Below are 18,467 nucleotides of genomic sequence, written 5' to 3'. Positions count from 1 at the left end.
AGAACTTGGTTAGACTGAAGAATCAAAGACAAATGGAGAGATTAAAGCTGCAAGACAGTTTAAATAATGTTCAGTCTTAAAAGAGGAGTGGGGTGTGCCAGAAGAGAGACTAAGAAGGGAATGGGACTCCTAGGTCTGGGGCAGGAAGTTCTTACCAAATAAGGAAAAATGAAGTTTTTCATATCATTTCAAAAGTGAAAAATTGAATGACTTAAATATCATACAGATACACAGAGATATAGACATGACCACATGAATGAAAATAGAGAACAATGTTAAAATATTATTCCACTTATGTTTAAAATATAAGATACATTGTGTTTATATATATTAGAGACTAGACCATTTTACAATGAATAATTTTTGTTTTATTTTTTAAAGTTACAATAATATGTGTTCTGTATAAAACCAAACAAATAATACAACTGAATAAAACAAATATTCAAAGTTCCTACTATGCCAACATTCCTACCATTAAGTACATCAAGACTTAATATAAATCTACAGTGTTCAAAACAGTGGTGTACTGGTGAAAAAAAATAGACAAAAAGATCAATAGAACACAGAGAGAGTCCAGAAAAAGACTCATATAAATATAATCAACTAATCTTTGGCAAAAAAAAAAAAAAAAAAAAAAAAAAAAACCAGACAATTAAATGGAGAAAAAACAGTTTTCCAACAGATAGTGCCAGAATAACAGGGCATGCAAATAATAATAATAATAATACAAACACAGACCTTAAACCTTTCAGAAAAAATTAACTCAATGGATCACATGAACCACAGACTTAAATGTAAAATGCAAAACTCAACAACTTCTAGAAGACAGCATAGAAGAAAACCCAGATGACCTTGGATTTGGCGATGATTTCTTAGATAGAATACCAAAAGCACAATCCATGAAAGAAAAAATTGGTAAATTGGATTTCATTAAAATAACAAACTTCTGCTCTATAAAAAACACTATTAAGAGAACAAAAAGACAAACTATACACTGGAAGAAAACATTTGTAAAATATATCTGATAAAAAAAAAACGTGTAGGCAAAATATACAAAGAACTCTTAAAACTCAACAATGAGAGAATAAACAGCTAATTTAAAAAATCAGCAAAAGAGTTGATCAGACATCTCAGCAAAGATATACAGATTGTAGATAAGGATATGAAAAGGCGTTTATCATCATGTGGCATTAGGTAATCAAAAATTTTTAAAAAGTGATACCACTACACATCTACGGAGGCTAAAATCCAAAACACTAACACCAAGAAATGTTGGCAAGGATGCAGGAACTCTGAAGAAAAAATAGTGGAGCCACTTGGGAATACAGTCTTGCATTTTCTTTCTGTGTTAAACATAGGTTTACCATACAATTCAGGCATTGCTTTCCTTGGTATTTACACAAATGACTGGAACATATGTCCCCATATAAATCGCCACACAAATGTTTATAGCAGCTTTATTCATAATGGCAAAACTTGAAGCAAAGAGATGTTTCTCAATAAGTGAATGAACACTTGGCGGTATATCTATACAATGGAGTATTATTCAGCTATTTAATATCACTTTGCTCATTTTTCTCATTTATACAATAGGAAGAAATAATAACAAGAACAATAATACCTACCTAATAGAGGTGTGTTAAGTATTAAATGAGATAATTCATGTAAAATGAGTTAACAGCTCAATGTAAGTAAGCTCTTATGATTCATATATATAATTTTAATGGTTACATAAAATTCCAACCAGTGGACATCTCATAACCATGTCATGTTACTGAACACTTGGCTAATTCTCAGTTTGGGGCTGTTATTAGGTTTAAAATATTTTAGTACATTTATCTCTTTTATCTTTAGGACTATTATTTTAATAATCTTAATATATATTTTATTAAGATATATGTCTTATTATATATATGTTCCTATATGTTTTAAACACTTTATTTAAGCTAGGTTGTAGGCACGTAAGTACTCATTATATTGTTATTTAAATATAATTCTCTTGGGTATGTCTAAAATATGTTATTAATAACTATACTCAGCCCTGGCTGGTGTAGCTCAGGGGACTGAGTGCCAGCCAAAGAACCAAAGGGTCACTGGTTCAATTCCCAGTCAGGGCCCATGGTCCCCAGTTGGGGCACATGCTCCCTCTCTTTCTCCCTCCCTTTAAAAAAGAAACTATACTCAATGAAATCAAATGCTTGTATATAAAAGTGCCAAAGAGAAGAGTCATAGATTCCAATGACGAGTAAGAAAAATGACTTCTATGAAAACTGACTAAAAGACAAACATGGGGACCTTTAAGGCTCTTATCCTAACCATATCATCTCCTGGCTTCCATCTTACCATTGCTCACTTACTTTCCACTCCAACTAAAAGTTACACTCAAAGTTTCTAGAACACGCCTTCCATTTCTACTCTCTGTTCTTCACTTGATTTGTTTCCTCTTTGCCAACATATTCTCTTCTCCATTTCAACCTGTCAAAATCCCACCAACTTTTCAAGGTTTGGTTCAACCATTCCAGAATAACCCCTCCATAGTGTGGTATAAAAATAACAGTGTCCACGTGGTATCACCAAAGCAGTCATAAAACTCTCTCATTGGGTATGATTGCAAAGAAGTATGCTGTACACTTGAAACTAATACAAAACAATATTGAATGTAAACTGTAATTGAAAAATAAAAAATAAAGTTAATAGTCAAATAAAAAATAAACTCAAGAAAAAAGTATGCCGATCAGCTTTGTAATCATTGCAATATTGTCTATTCTTAAATGTGTTTAAAACACTTTAATTTGTTAAGTGTACGAAGTATTTTATTGAAAATTTTAAATTGAGGTATAATTGACATACATTATATTAGTTTCTGGTGTACAACACAATGACTCATCATCATATGTATTGTGAAATGATCACCACACTATTTTAATTAAAATCCATCACCACATATAGTAACAGAATTTTTTTCTTGTAAAGAGAACTTTTAAGACTTATAGTCAGCAATTTTCAAATATGTTGTAGAACATTTTTTAAGTTTTTATTTTTATCTTTTTTAAATTTATTTTTTAATATTTTGTTTATTTAGTTTTAGAGAGGGAGAAGAGAGGAGGAAAGAGAGGAAGAGAAATATTAATGAGTGAAACGTGGATTGGTTGCCTCTTGCAGGCCCCCGGACCTGGCCTACAACCCAGGCTTGTGCCCTGACCCAGGACGATGCCCAACCCACTGAACCATACCAGTCAGGGCTTTATTTGTTATCTTAATAGTATATAAAACATATAAGGAACTAAAAACTAATACATACATAGTATGACTTTATTTTATGCTTGCAATTTTTTGTGGGTCAAAGAAAAATTCATACATTTTACATTGATTTTTACAATGAATTTCATACATTTAACCCACAGGCAAATTCTACTTGTAGAAGCAGTAGTGATATACAGAAAGTAAAAGCTATTGAAGTGAATGAGAAGAAACAAAAGAAATGGGAAATGCTTGTCACCTGGTCTGCATGGAACAGAGACGGAACCCAAAGCTGCCAAGTCATTAAGACCTATAATAATTAATTAACACAGAGTTAGGTTCATGAGGCCAAGCATATACACTATTCCTGGTGATTCACCCATGGATGTTAAATTCAAAGACATCCTCGGGAGTCCCACACTTTTTTTTTCTTTTTTAGACAGAGAAAGCAGGAGAGAGTGAGAGAAACATCAGTTCTGCCTCTTGTACGTGTCCTGACTGGGGATCAAACCTGCAACCTAAGTATGTGCATTGACTGGGAATCAAACCCACAGCCTTTCAGTGTACGGGACAATGCTCCAACCAACTGAGCCACACTGGTGAGGGTGTGCATTTAGTAAAACTACTATAGAAGAATAATTTTTAAAGTAGAAATAAGCACTTATGAGCAATCTGAAACTGTTCATGTTCTACAGATTTTGTTGAATAGCATGGCAAAACACAAACACACACCACTTAAAAAAAACTTAGCCCTGGCCAGTTAGCTCAGGTGGTTAGAGCGCCCACCCAATACGCCAAGGTTGCGGGTTCAGTCCCTGGTCAGGGCACACACAAGAAGCAACACTGAATGCATAGATGAGTGGAGCTACTGCACAACAACAAAAAACACAAACAACTTCAACTATATAAATAAATAAATAAATAAAGTTTCAACTCTTAAAAGTGGATGCTGCGTAACAATTAACGCACTACTTTTAACCAAATATTGTGCATTCTCACTCCATAAAAGCAGGTCCTAAGTAAATCAGCAGAATGTGTATCTTTCCCCTTAGAAATAGATCCTGGTCACTTCTGTGCCTGGGCAGCATCAGACCGGCATGAGGGAACGGAGTGTTGAGCAGATGGAGAGGTGAGAAAGCCTCACCTTCTCCCAACAAATGTGTCAAAGGAACATTTGCTGCTTTGGTAGCATGGTGGGAATTGCATTTCTGGTGAGGACTCTGGCTTCTGGCTCTAACTGTGCACCCCAATCCCCTTGTTTGGAGCTAGGTCTGGGGAACCTGTCTGCTCCTCTAGGTTATATAATGGCTTTTGGTAGAAGGATCATAATTCAGATGGACATGGGTGACATAAAGGGTCAGAGTGGAATCAGAGCAGAAACTCTTCCCTCCAGGAGGCCCCTGCCTCCCCTCAGAAAGCCCTGCTACTGCAAGATTTCTCTAAGTGGTCCTGTCAGAGGACAAGAGTCAGGCATTTTTTATATCAAGGGTGCTCTCAACAGATTTTATTTTTTTAAAAGAACAATGTCTGAATTTTATGTATACTGGCAAGCTTTTGAAAATGTATTTAAATGTGTAATATTTGCCAGTGATTTATTTACTCTAATAAATGGAGCTGCTTACAACCACAAAAATAAAAACTTTAAGTGATATTTTAAACAATGGTATCCTTTTAGGTAATGACTTCAAACTCATGAAAAAACGGTGTACCCGGTTTGCTGTAAAATGCCATGTGAGTCCCTAGATGAATGGACAAGCAGCCACTACTGTTATGGACTATTTGTTGTTGTTTATAACATGTCATTTATGTAATTTTAAAGCATAAACATATAAAACTCATTTTATAAGGTTGAGTGCATGCAGATTGAGGACCATATCAATATACTAGAGTGCTGATCCATGACAAGTGCTGACCGATGACAAGTGCTGGAGAGGGAACGGGTAAGGATAGGGGTTGAATGCCAAATGAAAAATGAAGAAAAAGAAAGGGAAAGAGGGGCATCTCATGAACTTTTGATGAGGGTGTGCTGTGCACTGAAGAATAGTGAACAAGTTGCATCTAAAAACTTTTAAAAAACTAAAATTCAAGACATAACAGTCCAAGAAGAACCTACAGCTCACTCCCTAGGAGCCCACTCTGACAGAGGGGCTTTGCCATGGTTATGGGTTGCATGTATGTCTCCACCCTGCAGTCACAGGCTGAAATTCTAACCCGCAATGTGATGGTGTTAGGAATTGGGGGGAGTGGGGCCTTTGGGAAATAATGAGACAGCTTGCTTACTCTCTCTCTGTTCCTCCCCGTGTGAGGACACAAAAACTGATGATGACCATCTGCAAATCTGGAAGCGGTCCCTCACCACACACCTGATCTGCTGACATCTTGATCTTGAACTTCCCAGTCTCTAGAACTGTGAGAAATAAATGCTTGTTAAGCCGTCCAGTCCATGGTACTTGGTTATAGCAACTCAGACTAAAACAGTCACCCTGCCTTACTTCCAGATCCTGTACACAGAAATAAATTTGCAGGACAATACACAAAGTTTTGGTTAACTATTGTTGTTTCTGGTAGGTTAGATTATATGAATTCCTTATGTTCTGATTTCAATGCTTTGTATTTTGATTTTACTTTTCTATATGGAGAATGGATACCCACAGGCTAATTTACTTTGTGACTGCAATCACTTTAAATGCTTATCTCTGCTGCTCTTTTTTTTTTTCCCTCTCTGGCTCTTGATTGTGAAAGGCAACATAATCCTGAGATACCCAATTCAACCAGTTTTTTTCTTTAATTTTACATTAATTCCTTGGCTGATTCTTGTATGTGCCCTGGCCAGGGATCAAACCCTCAACCCTGGTTCTTTGGGACAACCCTCTAACCAAATGAGCCTCCCAGCCAGGGCATTAACAAGTTTTTAAATTCAATTCACTTTTTAAAGTTTGAAAGCTGTTTGCCTTCCCAACACTGACCTAGGAAGCTATTTCAGCAAAACAGCCAATTCCTTCACCTCAAACCTCTAGTCAAATACTTCTTCCTGTCAAGCATTCCACACAGAGAGTCATTTCAGCACAGGCCAGGACTTCACTTTGCCTACTTTCTGCCTAGTGATGGCAAGTGCAGAGCTACAAAGAGTCATAAGCTTTTCAATTGCAAGAGAGAATGAGACTCTTTCTCAGAGTGTGCTGCAGAGAGACGTAGTACCTCTTCTTATCAGACACTCTTCTGTTCCAATCATACACACTGTTATTCAGTTCGATGTGGAGTTCCAGAAGTGGTCGCTTACTGGAGGGAAGGAGAAAGGCAAAAATTAATGCCATGCAAATGACAAAGAGGAGAAAGATTGTCATTAAGGAAAATGAGCCAACTGAGATGAAAGTGCTCTGAAATTGCTCATTTCTAAATACTCTACAAGCTACTTCATAAGTGATTCAAACCAGCTTGCAGCATTCTGGCCCAGTGACCTCAGTCCCCTTCCCTAAGGGACCACTGAGTCTTACTCTGGAGACACACCAGATAAAAGATAACCTACCTGGATTGTTTATGCAAATGCAGTATGCACGTAAAAAGCCAATAACACTGCTGGCCCACTGAGTGACAACCTTGGAAGGTGGAGTTGCTCCTGTTCTAGTGCTCCCTTTACTGCTGAACCACCCACCACTGAGGAGTTGGGGGTCACAGAACACGACATCTATTCCTGGGATCCCCAGGGCTACAACAGAATACATTTCACAGGTGGCTCAGAAATATGATTCTAAGTTTTCATTGGGGGGCAACTGAAAGAAAAGACGGCTAATCTTACATTTGAGGTAAAGAGTGGTTTCATTCAGCTTGAACAGAAACCAGGTGGACAATGTTTCCCTTAGAAAAGTGTTCTTGCCAATAAATATCAAAAATGTCTATACAATAAAAACTTCCAGACCCGAACAGTCAGGTACCGTTTTTTACTTATCAAATTGTCAAGACTTGGGGAAGCCTAAGAGCATGTTGTTGATGACTCCTTGTGGATGCAGGCACTCTCAGACAGATCTGGTCTAACTGCACTGGAGGACAATCTGAGAAGATGCATCAAAGGCTTTAAAAATGCATGTCATCCAACACAGTGATGCCGCTTACAGGAATAACCCCAGGGAAACAAAGATCAACACAAATACTGAGCTACAAAGATGTTAACACTTTCTTTTTGTGAAAGCAAAATAACAGTCCAGTGACTGAAGATTGGGCAAGTACAGTATGTTATAGTCATATTACGGGTTACTCTGCTGCAGAAATGTGACTACTGACATATATAAATCATGTGATATACTGTTGCACAAACTAAAAGTAGATTGTAAAGTAATAGTAGGTGACGATTCTATTTTGGCTTTAAAAATATTAATATATGGTTGTGTGAGTATCTAAAAAAGATCTGGAAGGCAATATATCAAGACTCAGTTAATAGGGGTTGGTTCTAAAAGTAGGATTATAACTGCTTATGTCCTGTTTTCAGCATCTATTTTTTAATAATTATTTTTTCAACAAGGAGTATGTATCGCTTTTGTAATTAAAACAATAAAGCTAAGCCCTGGTTGGTGTGGCTCATTGGATTGAGCACCAGCCTGCGAACCAAAGGGTTGCCAGTTCAATTCCCAATCAGGGCATATGCCTGGGTTGTGGGCCAGGTCACCAGTTGGGGGGGTGCATGAGAGTCAACTACGCATTGGTGTTTCTCTCCCTCTCTTTCTCCCTCCCTTCCCCTCTCTCTAAAAATAAATAAATAAATAACCTTTACAAAATAACAGTTAAAAAGTTCTTAATTTCGAAAAATATCTGAACTATAAGCTAACTACTAAGTGACCTCCGGAGGCACAAAGCGTTCATACTCCATGCAGGATCTGTATCATACTCCTAAGGCAACCCTAACAAGGAATAAAAAATCCCCTTTCCCCTCTGCTGAGAAGGGCACCAAGTGCAGTGGTGGGCACCTCCATATCGGTAGCAAGAAAATAAACAAGTAGTCCAGGGATCTGCCATAGCCTGGGTGGCTCACCTTTCTTGATGCAGTTTTTGGGCAAGACACTGCAGGTACTGGGATGATGAGGTGAAGGGCCGCTCCAGCAGGGACACATCTGCTCTGCACACACTCCAAAGGAAGTCAGCTTCTCGGTGAACTGAGTAGGGCCCAGGCTGCTTTGCCTTGGAATCCACATTGTTCAATGCTGGCCCATCTACCTCCAGGAAGCTGCTGTCCTCCAGATGGCTCTCTGGCTTCACATAGGTCTGAATGAAAAAAAGCTTTGGCTTTCCCAAGAGAGAAGGGCATGCATCTCCCATGAACATCCTCCTGATGTGATCCAAAGGGAACCCTGAGGGAGTCGGATCTATGCCAAACACGCTGTGGGAGCTCCCTCGGCTCACCAGGACACACACGAAGCTATCATAGTCTTGGTGATGAGGCATACGGGAAACTTGGTGGAGACTGTGAATTATCCTTTTCATAGTCAGATGCAAGAAACACTGGACTTCATAGCCCAGGGAAGTGAAGGTGTCCCGAAGAACCTCTGGGGAAAAAAACAGACAAGTATATAGGAACGGATACATTTGTAGAGCTCAGATCCAAACCTAGATCCAAACAGCTGCAGAAAGGGCAGCACAGGTCACGACTCCCTCACCTCCACCTGCTGCCGGATGATGTGGAGGCCCCTAGGATACAAACTGTGACCATTTCCAGACTCTCCAGTTCCTCTCATGACCTGTTTCCCAGTGTAACCTGCGACTAAGCAGTGAGAACCCTTGGCCAAGATTTCCTACAGTGCCCCCAATGATTTTTCTCCTGGTTTCCAGGAACCCTGGATAGACTTTGACACCAGAAGCAGTGGAATGCAATAGCAAAAGCATGCTGAGTCTGCTGACCTTGCCACATCCACGGGCGGCATGATCTTTAGGAAATGAGTCTTACTAGCTTTAAATGGAAGTGAGAATGTGTGAGGACTGAATGAGATAATACAAATAAAGCTCAATAAAAATTAGCCTCTATTCTTTTTTAAATCTCTGCGTCCATATTCTAGAAGCTTCTATGGCCTTGGAACCCTAGATACTCTACACAATCCACTTCTTTCCCATCTGCCCATTTACCTTCATTGGAGAAATAAACACAGACTCCTGAATTGTTCTACCTTTCCAACAGCAGAGACACATCTTTCTCTTCCTCACTCAAAAATTCCACATTTCTCTGAGCCACCCATTATGTTTCTGTTCTTTGTCTAAAAGATGCCTCCAGTTCTCAGTTCATTTGTGGGGCAAAAAACTGTTCTGTCCAAAGTCCAGAGGCTAAACAAGCATCTCCTAATTCAGTTGTCACCAAGACTATTAGCCCATGAACTTCTCTGGGTTTGTTTCCATGTCTCATGACTATGTGCCCACCTCTCTTCTTCTCCTGGGGAATAGTCCTCCAGAAGCCTATCGCTGCATTCACCCCAAACCAAGCAACACAATAGTAATTAGAACAGTATTACTTCTCATCTCTTACTAGTTTAGGCATCACAGAAAAGCATCAAGAGGAAATACATAACTGAAAGTCCCATGTAACTGTTAACTACAAATTCTTAATTCTCTACACTAAATGGGAACAGCTTGAAGTCAGGACAGTCACAAATAATTCAAAAACTCACAGCTTCAACCAACAGTTTTCACTTTCTTGCCCTGCAAACTCTACAGACCACTAGTAAAATATAAAAGTGAAAGTAAGCAATGGCAATTTCTCTTCTGGCTTCTCAGCAGAAAATAGGAAGAGGACAAAAGGTAAGAAAATAAACACAACCTTCGGTAAACAAAAAGCTGGAATAATAGCCACTGGGCAGATAAGAGCTGGCCTGAGTGCTCTGAATTTAATTCACGCAGCCTGTAAGCAGTATCTAGACACATTCAGATAAGGTCTAGTAGCACTTTCCACTCAGGAGAGCTGAGTTTAACTGTAGCCCCACAGCCTACCAGACATGGAAGTTTTAAATATGCCCACAAATTCTTTGACACTCCTCTCTTAAAAATATAGAGAAATTCCCTCCCCTTGAATGGGGACCACGCTTGGTAACTTGTTTCTAATGAGTAGAAGGTGGAAGAAGGAACACCATGACTTCCAAAGCTAGATCCCAAAAAGGATATGGCTTCCACCTGGTTCTTTCTCTCTTTTGAATTCTTCACTCTAGGGGAAGCCATCTGCCATGTCCTGAGAACACTCAAGCAACCCCATGGACAGGCCCACGTGAAGAACAAAAACCTTACACCAACTCCCCAGCCCCATGCGTGAGCCACCTGAGAAGATCCTCTAACCCGGGGTCCCCAACCTCCGGGCCAGGGACCAATACCAGTCCAGGCCTGTTAGCAAAAGGCCCTACAGCAGGAGGTGAGCTTGAATGAGAAGTGCTTGAATTATCCTAAAACCATTCCAAAACCATCCCCCTACACCCCAGTCTGTGGAAAAATTGTCTTCTGTGAAATCTGTCCCTGGTGCCAAGAAGGTTGGGGACCACTCCTACTTGAGCCTCAGATGACTGTAGCTGACATCTGGCCACTCCCTCCCAAGACACTAGGGGCCAGAAAAGCCCAGCTAAGCCGTTCATCAATTCCCGACACACAGACTAGGAAAGATATTAGTATTGGTCTTCTAAGCCACTAAATTTTGGAGTAATTTGCACATGAATAATTCATCAGTTCAGTCCTTAGATCTCCCCTGTCAGGAAAAGAGAATGGCAATAACCAAGACTTAAGACTGTAGTGGGACTACTTACTTTTCTCCTCTGCCTAACCCACAGGTAAGGGTGAAAAAAATGAATTATGTATATCACAAAATAATAAAGAGATATAAAGAAGGTGCCACCCTCCTTGACACCCTATGATAAATAAGTATAATCAGGGAAACAGTGCTTGCTTCAGCAGCACATACAGTAAAATTGGAATGATACAAAAATGAGCATGGCCCCTATGCAAAGATGACACACAAATTCATGAAACATTCTATATTTTCTAAAAACAAACTAAGCAAACAACCAGAACAGGAAGAGAATCAGGTGTGGGGATCATTTAGAGGGTTATCAGCTGGGAGGGGTAAGGGGGAGAATGGGGGAAATGGTACAGGGATTAAGAAGCATAACTGGTAGATACAAAATAGACAGGGGGGATGTCAAGAATAGTATAGGAAAGAGTGAAGCCAAAGACCTATATGCATGACCCATGGTCATGAACTAAGGGGGCAAATTGCTGGAGGGAAGAGGGGTACTGGGTAGAGGAGGGCAAAGGGAAAAATTGGGACAACCATAACAGCATAATCAATAAAATATACTTAAAAAAATAAGTATTATCAGGGCAATGAAGGCTATGACACACAAGTTGCCGATATCCTATGAAATAACTCACAGTGCAGCAGAAAAGGCTTCACAGCGCTGGCCCGGCCATGGCTCTGGGGTAGTGGGCAAGGCTTCGGTTCCCAGCACTGCGTTTAGGATGACACCTGGGAGTGCACATCGAGAAAACCAGGACGAGGTTCCCAGTTCTATCATTGCTGTTTTACCCCAAATGGTTCCTTTCAGGACACACAAATCTCTAATCATGGATAGTATCTCCTCTAGGGGGTAGAAGCAAATAAGGAAATACTAGCCTCAAAGCTTTGTTTACTTGTTATCTCAGAATGGTTCACTCCTTTCAAAACCTCCTCTTCACTGATAGATTTTCTCCCTCATAAAAGCCCTTGAAAGAAAGACAAATACCATATGATATCACTTATAAGAGGAATCTAATGAACAAAATAAACTAATGAGCAAAACAGAGCCAGAGACATGGAAACATGGAACAGACTGACAGCTGCCGGTGGGGGGGGGGGGGGGGGAATGGCAGAAAGAAGGGGAAGGGACGAGTCAAAGAACATGTATGAATGACCCGTGGACATGGACAACAGGGTGGGGAATGACTGTGGGAACAGGGGGTGGGCTGGGTGGAGGAGGGCAAAGGGGGGAAAATTGGGACAATTGTAACAGAATAAACAATAATAATTTTTTAAAAAAGAAGTACATACTGATAGTTAGAGAATAGTCATGGGGATGTTAAGTACATCATAGGGAATACAGTCAATATTGTAGTAAATGTGTATGGTGTCAGATGGCTACTACATTTATTGGGGTGATCACTTAGTAAGTTACATAATGTCTAATCACTAGGTTATACTCCTGAAACTAATATAATATTGTATGTCAACTGTTAAGTGAAAAATAAAAAATTTTAAAAAATAAAAAGGCTAAACAAAAATAAATAAATAAAAGAAAAGAAAGCAAGCCACAGTCTGTCTTTCCATGCTGACAGGCAGGGTCCTGTCAGCACAGGACAAACACTGCCTTGTGCCTTGCACCTCCTTCCTTGGTCTGGGCTGCCCTGCAGGTTCCTGCTAGAGCAACAGCTGTCACATGGCAGTGAGCAGGCAGCTGCATGGTGCAGGGCAAAGGAGGAACCAGTCTTACAATCACAAGATCTGAGTTTAAGTCCTTGTTGGGTCTGAACTTTGCCTAGTCCTGAAAGAGGACTAACTTAAACCAGCAGAGGGGCTAAGAAAGGGATGGGAATCTGAGGTGAGGGCAGGAAGTCCTTATCTCAAAGAACAGGAGAAAAGAGGCTAAAGCTGGAGGTGAAGCTATAAACCATACAGGTCCCCAATGCCAAGAACAGGACAATAAGAACACCAAATCTGGACAGGGCTTCAGACCAAGGTGGAGCATCCTTTAAATATCCCTCTGGAAAGACAGTCACTCAAGAGACCTGCCTGAACTAATTGCAGCTGAGGTTTCCCATTAACATTATATCTTTCCTCTGTCAGACTGTGAGGTGGCGTGGTGACTAATGTCAGCTAAGACTGCAATGTTCTTTGTTGGGCCAGCAAAAACATGGAGAGAGCCCAGTCTCATTTATAGGATCAAGGGAATGGTAATGGCATGACAAGTTACAGCCTTAATTTACTAATCTATAAAATGGGATAAATATTAATGCCTATACTATGTTCCTCAAAAGGTGATTGTGAGGATCCAATGAGGTTTCTGTCAAAATGCTTGCAAACTGTGAATGCTTACAAACAAAAGGTAATAATTTTAAAGAAATTAAAGGCAGCCATTTCAAATCACAAATCACGGAGCCTGTAGTACATGTCTCTCATGGAACCCAGAGGGAGGTCTCCATATTCGACACTAACAGGGGCTCAGAGCAGTCAGCTTCGTGTCCTCATACGACACCATAACCACCTTGTCCTTTCCCACAACAGGCGGGAGAAAAACATGGGGGCTGAGTAGCCCATAAAACTGCAACAAACTGCAGTTCTCATTCTACTCCCCCTGGAAATTGCACTCCTGACCAAGCCCTATCTTGACTGTAAACCTGAATTGTTTTTTAGAAACCGACGTTCTGACATGACGGGAGTTTTCTTCAGGCCGCACAGGCAGCGCCGTTAGTACAGGGCTGGTAGTGGAGGGCCAGCACCAGCTGCAAAGCGCCTCCGCCGACTGCCTCTGGCTTTCTCATTTGTTGCTCTGTTCGAAGAGGAAGTTTACTTACTCAAGATTTATACAGGAAATGTGAAGCATTTGCTAGAAAAATCAAACTCTGCGCTTGGTTAAAAAGTACAGAAACAGCCAGGGAGAAAAAGAGAGAGGAAGAAATACTTCTTAAAATCTGCAAACACCATCTTTTATTCAGGAATCTGCAAACCAACCAGCACTCTAGATCAAGGCCCAGACTTCATCTGCATGTGACACAGGACATTTACTCCTACATTCCTGACAAGATCAAAGGTCCGTGCTATGTCAGGGCACCACGAGAATCAGCACCTGACACAGGCTTAGCTTTGCAAGGTCACTGACACAGATTACATAACACCAGGACTTGTTTTTTAATTCTACCAAACTGAAGGAATTAGCCCCAAATCCCTAAGCCTCCATGTCTACTCTAAGAAGAGGTTACTAAGGATTCTTAAGAATAAGCCACCCATGCCCTGGCTGGTGTGGCTCAATGGATTGAGGACCGGCCTGCAAACTGAAAGGTCACTTGTTTGATTCCCAGTCAGGGCACACGCCTGGGTTGCAGGCCAGGTCTCCAGTTGGGGGCTTGTGAGGAGCAACCCATTGATGTTTCTCTCCCTTTCTATCTCCCTTCCTTCCCCTCTCTCTGAAAGTAAAGTAAATAAATAAAAATTGTTAATAAAAAAAAAAAGAAAAAGAAAAACCACCCCTAAAAAATCACCTTATCTTTCACAACGTGGCTCTGAGAACAGACTCCATCTCATTGCCTCCATATTTGCTTCACACAGGGCCTAGGATCACGGTGTTCAGCACCTAGCAAGTGCTCAATAAACATTTATGACATAAAGGAAAAATAAACTTATAAATGTTTTCGGGATCTGCATACTCTCTGGACATGTCTCTCTCTCTCTCTCTTTTTTTTTTTTTTTTTTTTTAGGACAGAAGATAGGTATAGGAGAGTCTGCTAAATTCTGTAGATACAAAAGGAATGGTTTTAGAAACACACTGAGAGTACACAAGCTTATTCCTTCATTCATTCACCCGCCAAATATGTATTGGGCTCCTATGTGCCAGGCACTATTCCAGGTACTGGAGACACAGTAAACGGGATGGACAAGCTCCCCACCCTCATGGGACTTGCATTATAGCAAAGTAGCTAAGAGAAGAGGCTTTGGAGTCAAGTTTTCAAATCCCAGCTCTATTAGTTACTAGAGAAGTTAGGAAGGGAGTTCACTGTGTTCTGGTTGCTCACCTTGAGAATGGGGATAATAGTGAGATAGAATAGTAGGAAGCTAGGAAAATTCCTGGGCAAGTGGAATGGGGAAAATGAGACAAGAAAATCAAACAAAGCCAAACAGTTTGAGCAACTTACAGCCAGGTGGTGAATAACACGACTTTATCTTCCTTAACCAGAGAGTATACAACCTTTCTGGCCATAAAACACAAGCAATGGGGAAGAGAGGAATTCTAATGCCAGCAGGAAAGAGAACACCAGAACAAAGGGAGCCGGCTTGGGAAGAAGCTGAGTGACTCCCCTTTCAGCTCCCCCTCCCAAGAGAAACAGGACATCTGCACTCCCCTTAGGACTCTCCCCACCCCCGCAATTCCCACTTTTCCCCTCTATAAGCTTGCTTCTGAAAGCTCAAGGTGTGGAGGACAGGACTAATAAAATGGCTTTGGTCCGATTGTAAGCTTAAAGTATATAAAATAAAGTGAAGGCACTTATGTCAACTAAAATGGCTTTCAGTAAGCCATGACACTTTGGTCTGAGAGAAAAACTGCTGAAGTCACTCTTAAGACACATTTGGCAAGGGGACACAGCTAAGATATATCTGCCTATGTAATCAGTATGGCTATGTCTGCAGAGCGGAAACACCCATAGATAGGCTCCTGGGGAATTTCCATTCTTGGTAGCAGGGGTGTCAAGCAAAACAGTCTTGTAACACCCATAGGTTCCTGGACAAATTCCAAACTTGGCATCAGGGGTGCCAAGACATTTATCGAAAGGACCCAGAAGGGTGGAGTATACCACTTTTCAGGTATAACTGAGGCAGGTTTCAGACCACTACTGAGACAGATAGCTGAGCTCCACACACCAGAGTGCTGCTCCACGCCACACCGATCTCCCTTGGCATCGGTCACTGTGCGGGACTGAGGACTTCGCCTGCCCTGCTGCCCACCTGGCTCCAGAGATCCTTCCTTGCAAGGAGCAGACCACTCCTCGGCCCACAGTGCCGTCTCCCAGACATGCAGACTGAAGGTGTGGGACTGGGGTTTGTTATCCATCACTGATTGCTCTGTGTGTGTGTTGTAATTCTCTTAGATTGTTAGAGCATGAGTAGGATATTAATGCATGTTGATGGTCTACTCTAAGTGAACCTGCATTCAATAAATGCTGAGCGAATAGCATAGTTACTATGTGTGACTCTTGTCTATTCCTTGGAGCCAGGCTGCTCAGCAGGCAGCTAGCCAAGCAGTTGTCCGCTGACTTACAGGAAAGACTAGATCACGAACAGACACTCATGTAAGAGGAATGTTAGGGTTTTTACCCGCCACCTTCTCAGACTTCTGCCCTCTGATATTGATAGCCCAATCCCTGTCTCTACTTTTTGGCTGAGCAGTAACAGGCAGCATGAGCCCCAGCCCTGAACTTGGCTGCCCTCTGGTTTCAATAGCACCTATCTTGTAGTATTACTTATGAAGATTAAGTGAGAATCCATGTAAAGGAGTTAGCAAAGTAGCTGGTAACAGGACAAAAGCCCCTTATTCAGACCCCCTTTCCCAGAGCTGGCTGGACCCCATAAAGCACGACTGACCCTAATTGTTCCATGAGCCTTTTCCCTCAGGACTAGAAAATTATTGGGAGTGCCCTGAAGGCTCAGAGGCTCCTGGAACTTAGGAAACCGGACATACCATACCACTGTGACAGGACCTGACCCTGCAATCAAAGATAACATCAAAACATGTTGTAGCCTATACAAGAGCACCTGAAACATCCTGTTCTACAACCACCCCATCGCCTGATAAAAGCCCAAAGCCCTAACCCCTCAGGGCTGGTGCACATCTCTGCATGTAGCCCCTTCCCTCCTTTGGAAGAGCAAAAATGTTTTAAAAACTTAGCTCTCGGCACTTTCTTCTCTTTGTGAATTCTTTCACAGCCCAGTTCACTGACCACCCTAACATCTGGCACATGGTAATTTTTAATAAATTTTACACTTGGATCACTACCACTCTCAAGTTAGTCTTACTGTTGGTATTACTGTTAGTTTCTTTCAGATCCCTTGTTTCACTTGGCAATAATGTTGATTACCAGACTCCTACAATCCTCCCAAATGTTCAATGTTAACAACATGACACCCCTGGCTGCTGTGGCTCAGTAGATTGAGCATCAGCCTGCAAGCCAACTGTCGCTGGTTCGATTCCCAGTCAGGGCACATGACTAGGTTGCATGTCAGGTCCCCAGTTGGGGGCGCAAGTGAGAGGCAGCCACACAGTGATGTCTCTCTCCCTCTCTTTCTCCTTTCCCCTCTCTCTGAAAATAAATAAACAAATAAATAAATAATTTTTTAAAAACACCATGACAAAATTATCTAGGCAAGACAAGGAAACCCCACACAATTGCTCTAGATAAAGTGCCTCCCGCCGCCTCTCCATTCCTCCCCCCTTGTTTAGATAGAAGTGATCAGTACTGGGCATAATTAAGACTAGTGTCAACCAAACCAGGATCCCAGGCCTCTGTGAAAAGTCGCCAGGAGGGCAGTTGGAAGATGAAGAGCTGGAGGCCAAGAGAAAGGGTGTGAGAAGAGACTGTGCCTTCCACTTTATATTAATTAACACTCCCCTGCTGCTCTGACTCTCAGCTGGGCCTGTGATGGATTCAGGTTCCCTCAGCAGACAAAAGCCATAGCACAATGGGAGTAAAGCTGCTGTCTTGTTCCTTACCTGTTAATTGGCCACCTGAGTCCAGGAGGAGTTGTATAAGAGATCTCAAGCTGTTACTTGTTTTGTTCCCAGAGGCTTGAGTCAAGGAAGCAGACATAAAAATGCACCAGAGGCCAAAACCTGATCATACTCAGGCCCAGGACCTAAGTACCCCAGACCCTACCTCCAATTCTACCCTCCTTCCCATCTTTCTCTCTAATCAGGTCCTCCTGCCTCCCTTATCCAGCCCTGGCCTTGGTACTCAGTTCTTCTTCCTCTGCCTAACTTTCCATCTGGGTATTTCCTCAGAAGTTACTGTCCTCAAGTTATCCTTCCATTTCACTTGCACCCATCCTGTGGGGACCTGCCCCACTCAGCCTTGGGCCGCCAGTTCTCTAGCCCCTCACTCATCTGGGTTCAGACTCCATTTACCATGCACACAGCTATGCAAATTCTAGCTTAGTAGTTTGCAACTAAAATTAAACAACAACTTGGAAAAATAATGTTAGCTGGCATTTAGCATGTGTTTAGTGTGCCAGGTAATGCCCTAAGCCCTTTGCTCACTTCTCCCAACCTCCCTGTGAGGTAGGTACTGTTAGCAACCCACTTTACAGAAGAGAAACTGAGACAGAGAGAAGAAAATTGCCCAAGGTCACAAGCTAGAACATGGCAGAGTCATGATTTCCACCCATGCAGTCATATTACAGGGCCAACTCTAACCACACTCCTGAAATGCAGAAATATACAAATACTCATTCAGTCCTTGCCAAGAAGAGTCCCATA

At 41.4% G+C, this 18,467-nt stretch overlaps 1 protein-coding gene and 1 non-coding gene across 9 annotated transcripts in view; one reads left to right on the top strand and one right to left on the bottom strand.

The window, feature by feature from the left end:
• Positions 1 to 3,297: 3,297 nt before the first annotated feature.
• Positions 3,298 to 18,467, bottom strand: part of CFLAR (CASP8 and FADD like apoptosis regulator) — a 43,742-nt gene continuing 28,572 nt past the window's right edge. For 6 of the 8 annotated variants that reach the window (XM_090282533.1, XM_090282514.1, XM_090282559.1 and 3 more), the window contains 4 exons: positions 8,264 to 8,774; positions 6,439 to 6,519; positions 5,604 to 5,647; positions 3,298 to 3,550 (listed from right to left, as the gene is read on the bottom strand). In XM_090282533.1, coding sequence (XP_090138659.1) covers positions 3,318 to 3,550; positions 5,604 to 5,647; positions 6,439 to 6,519; positions 8,264 to 8,774 — 869 coding nt within the window. In that variant the 3' untranslated portion in view covers positions 3,298 to 3,317. Of the gene's footprint in view, positions 3,551 to 5,603; positions 5,648 to 5,942; positions 6,520 to 8,263; positions 8,775 to 18,467 lie in introns of those variants that run through there. The other 2 variants (XM_090282566.1, XM_090282576.1) reach the window with 2 other exon arrangements.
• Positions 11,133 to 11,236, top strand: LOC150022495 (U6 spliceosomal RNA). Its single transcript, XR_016513460.1, has one exon. It is a non-coding gene; the product is annotated as a U6 spliceosomal RNA (small nuclear RNA).

Source organism: Furipterus horrens, unplaced genomic scaffold (assembly GCF_987537825.1).
Source record: "Furipterus horrens unplaced genomic scaffold, mFurHor1.1.pri manual_scaffold_1, whole genome shotgun sequence".
Lineage (NCBI taxonomy): Eukaryota > Metazoa > Chordata > Mammalia > Chiroptera > Furipteridae > Furipterus > Furipterus horrens.
The sequence above is the reverse complement of the archived record's forward strand: the minus strand, read 5'-3'. Positions and strand labels throughout refer to the sequence as shown.